General features: G+C 31.1%; 1 protein-coding gene across 1 annotated transcript; it reads right to left on the bottom strand.

The window, feature by feature from the left end:
* Positions 1-221: 221 nt before the first annotated feature.
* On the bottom strand, positions 222-2589 carry LOC146999280 (uncharacterized). The gene has a single exon (XM_085821442.1). The coding sequence runs from the start codon at positions 1850-1852 to the stop codon at positions 965-967; it is 888 nt and encodes a 295-aa protein (XP_085677568.1). The 5' UTR covers positions 1853-2589; the 3' UTR covers positions 222-964.
* Between the last annotated feature and the right edge of the window lie 2000 nt (positions 2590-4589).

Here is a 4589-nt window from a genome sequence, read left to right as displayed (position 1 = left end):
GATATATAATATTTCCTGATTCTGTATCTAAATACATTTATATGGTAGCAATTATTTTATTATACTCCAGTACTGGTTCTTAATATGCATATCAGTATAAAAAAAGTTTAAAATCTGATTGTCCAAATGATGATTATTTTGATCGGATCTCGCATAAAGCTTTTTTTTTTTAATCACATAGTGTAGGAACAGAGCATATGCTACCCAAGCAGAAGCAAGTGTATTATAAACATATTTTTATTACAATTAGCTGAGATTTTTGCTGCAAAATATCATAATCTACATAAATAATACTGCATGTTGTTTCACAAGCTAAAGTGCAGAATCGTCCCCTTATTTGTTTGGCGCTTTTTACAAGAGTAAGAAGAACTGGATTTTTGTCAATTTTCTTTGAACTCTTTTTAAGTGAAAATAGGTCGATGTGTACATGGATAAAGTCAAGGGAGTGTTCAATGCCATTTTTGTGCAATTCTGGGATTTTTTCAAGTGAAAATAAGTCCATGTGTATATGGATACCGAAATGTGCAATTCTTAAAAACGTGCCAAGAAGTGGCTGATTCTGCACTTTCCCCGTTTCACCTTTAAACACCTGCAAGGCAGCCACAATTTTTTTCATTTTTAGCTGTGGAGTGTTTGTGAGAGGTAAAATTTTTCTGTTTAATCATTATCTATGGACATAATATTTTAAAACTCATTTTCATAAGAGGATTCAGTACTTAAATTGGAATAAGATATCTTTGTCGGCATTCCTTTAAATCGTGATTTTTCTTGCCTACATGAAGGTTTCCTATTGTGGAAAAAGATAATCATTTGAGAATTTAGATGAAATTAGTTTATATAATTAAGCATTTTTCTTGCACAGATAAATAAAGTTTCTCATTAATTTAAATTTCCCTCAAAAGACATATGGCTTCTCTTCTGAAAAAATAAATATATGTAATTCATCTTACGTCCAAATGACTTGTCATATATTTAACTCAAGTTTCTTCCTTATGTGAATAAGCATATGTGTGTTTAAATGACCTTTTCGCCTAAATGACTTGTTACACATCTCACAAATGAAAGGTTTTTGTTCTGTGTGAATAAGCACATGTTTGCTTAAATCACGCTTTAGTCTAAATGACTTGTTACATACCGCACAAACGTGAGGTTTCTCTCCTGTGTGAATGAGTACATGTTCATCTAAATCACGAAGTAATCTAAAAGTCTTGTTACATACCTCACACACATAAGGTTTTTCTCCTACGTGAATAAACACATGTTCAAGTAAATCCCGCCTTAGTCTAAATGATTCATTACATACTTCACACACATGAGGTTTCTCTCCCGTGTGAAGAAGCATATGTTGGTTTAAAGAGCACTTTTGTCTAAATGACTTTTTACACATTTCACACACATGAGGTTTCTCACCTGTATGAATATACACATGGTCCCTTAATGTATGCTTTAACCTAAATGACTTATTACATACCTCACACACATGAGGTTTCTCTCCTGTGTGAAGAAGCAAATGCTGGCTTAATTTAATCCGTTGTGAAAAGGATCTTTTGCATACTTCACATACATAACGTTTCTCTTTTGTGTGAACAAGCATATGTTGGTTTAAAGTACTGTTTTTCCTAAATGGTATTTCACATACCTCACACACATGAGCTTTAGCTTTCTCTCCTGCATGAAGAAGCATATGCTTGCTTAAACTAGATTTTCGTTTATATGATGTTTTACATATCTCACAAACATGAGGTCTTTCTTCAGTGTGAACAAGCATATGCTGGCTTACATAATATTTGTGTTTAAACGATCGATTACATACTTCACACACATAAGGGTTTACTTCTGTGTTCATATTCATCTGACCTTTCAAATTATTCTTTTTTCCAAATGTCTTGTTATATACTTCCTAGGCACGAAATTTTTCTCTTATTTAGATAAGCATAAGCTGACAACCTTGATATTATATTAGTACCTCACAATGATGTTTTTATTCTGCATGGATTAAAAAGGGTTTGAGAGCATAAATTTTACCCAAAGTAGTTGCAGAATGTTCACACTAGCTTTTGTTTTCTGACACAAAATCAAGTGCGAAAACCTTTATAAATGCATGTGGTGCATCATGCTGATAAGCATGTAATGAATGGTTTCTAGGAGCATGTCATTAAGTTCTTTATTTCACACATACGATTTCCGCCCGAGTACATATACATCTTTAATTAAATTATATATGCTACATCACTATAAGATAAAGTTTTGATCTGATAAAGTTTGCTCGGCAGTGCATTTTGAAGAAGTTGCTTATTTAAACTCCCTAAAAAACAGATTGCACGATTTGCCGTGTACAATACGTGAGTGTATCTTGTACAGAAAGTAAAGTTCATATTAATTTGCTACGGCTGCTCATTCATTACTTGATGAAGCACATTAAATACATAAAACACGAAGAATAACATTGAGGAATCATGAACTAACCATGGTGGCTACAACAGAAGGAAGGAAGGTTCAACTCAAATTGTATACTTGGCAGCCATGTTACTATTATCGCTATGACGTGTGCAACGAATTGCAACATTTTTTTACTTTTCTTTTTGAAGCATGTCAGCTTGTGCTGCACATGGATGCACAAAATAGATTTTCGAGAGAGATTCCTGGGATTACTTTTCACGCGGAAGTATTGATATCCTATTCTTATGTAATTTGATTACTATGTTAAAAAATATTCCAATGTCATGTTATTTTCTTTCCAGATGTGAAAAAAAAAGGACTTAATAATATTCAAAATAAGTTAAATACATTTTAATGTTTCTGTTTATAGCTGGCATCTTCGTTCTTTAACATACAATGATATATGCTATGATTTAAACTGTATAATTTGAACGTTTTAGGTAATTCATTTTATAATTTTCAGGAAAAGTAAGAAATCAATTGTTACTGCTACTTTTATGAATTGTAAAAGTGTTAAATAAAGCAATGTTTTTCATTAGGTATTAATTATTATTCATTTTTACGTTTTGTGAACTATTACTTGATAAGTTATTTATGGTATCCGATACTTTGTTGTCATTTTATTTTAACATAATGCGTTTTATTATGCATAAATTCCGTGTTTTAAATATTATTCATGGCTTCTAAATATTAAAAATCAATTTAATTTTGCATTTTTATTTGAAATAAAAATTTTGTTGTTTATAATATTGTGGATGATGTTATTAATGACGTCACCTTACTTAAAAAGTAATTGGTTTTATTGATATCTATAAATTTAATATAATGTTTTAAACATTATTTATGGCTGTTAAATATTAATATACAATTTAATTTTGCATTTGTTTTAAAAATTATTTTATTATGAATGATTATTTAAATAGTTTTAATTCTGTGCGTGATGTAATCAGCTCCCTGATTGGTTACTGAACATTTGTGCATTACCGCGCCCTTTTAAAATTTTATTATTCATCTCTTCGAATTCCGCAGATTTAAAATGGAATGGACATGTCCGTTTCGAAGATGAATGTTGTTATTGGTAATTACCAAGAATTATTGGTATCGGAATAAAAAAATTGCCCTTTGAGACCTTATTTTGGACAACCTGTCTTTCCTAATCAAAGATTTATTTATAAATTTTTAATAGCGTCAGAGGAAATTTATTTTTATTTTTTGAGTAAAGCTCGCTAATTGCTTCTTCAATGAAGTGCGAGAGATGTGAATCACAGATGAAGATCGTTAGAAGACCGTCCCCTTTTTTTTGTGGTACTTATCAATATACGACAGGTAAAATATTTTTTAAAAAATGTAAGTACATAATTTTCCTTGGCACAGCTTCAGTATAGCCCACCCAGAAATTTTAAACAAAAAATATTGCCAAGAGCGGCGATAAATGATATGATCTGGTAGTCCAAGACAGACAGACAAAGTAGACAGATGTCCTGTTTTGCACCGTTGGGCGAAAAATCAAGCATAGGTGAGAAGGAAAGGTACATAGAAAGGGGGGCAATTTCGTATTTGAGGAGAGTGAAAAGGAACTTCGTACATTTTGTACGAGTTCAAAAGACGAGGAAGAAAAGATGGGACAAAATAAAATTTTAAATAAATGGCCCAAAAATAATAGAGGGGAAACAAAAAAAAAAAAAAAAAAGGCCTATAGAAAGAAAAGGAAAAGAAGTAGAAAATATCCTAAAATACGATTGTGTCAATGAGTGTATTTAAAACGAGAAGAATCTGTCTTCATTTACAATAAATAGTGTCTCACAGGTGTGTGTGTGTGTGTAGTGAGTGTGTTTGGTAATGGTGAATAGATGTGTTACTGGGGAAAATAAAATATTGACGGTGTTAAAATGCTTCGTATTAAGGTATTTAGCATGGAATATAAAGTAATATGTATGCTTGCATCCTGAGATATCAACAAAAGTTATCAAACCAAAGTATATATTAATTTAACTAAAGTAACTTATGCTATTTTCGTTCCCAACATTTTCATACATTTTTCAAAAAACAGCAGCAGACAAGCAACATAGAACGATATACAATACAAGACCACAACCGCACACACACACATACACACAAAAAAAAAAAAAAAAGATATATATAAATATGTG

This window comes from Stegodyphus dumicola, chromosome 1 (assembly GCF_044657685.1).
Source record: "Stegodyphus dumicola isolate Sdum_Otavi_A_Nest chromosome 1, ASM4465768v1".
In the NCBI taxonomy this organism is placed as follows: domain Eukaryota; kingdom Metazoa; phylum Arthropoda; class Arachnida; order Araneae; family Eresidae; genus Stegodyphus; species Stegodyphus dumicola.
The sequence above is the reverse complement of the archived record's forward strand: the minus strand, read 5'-3'. Positions and strand labels throughout refer to the sequence as shown.

Coding starts and splice junctions, on each gene's coding strand:
- LOC146999280 (XM_085821442.1), bottom strand. CDS start 1,852: ATGAATATGAACACAGAAGTAAACCCTTATGTGTGTGAAGTATGTAAT.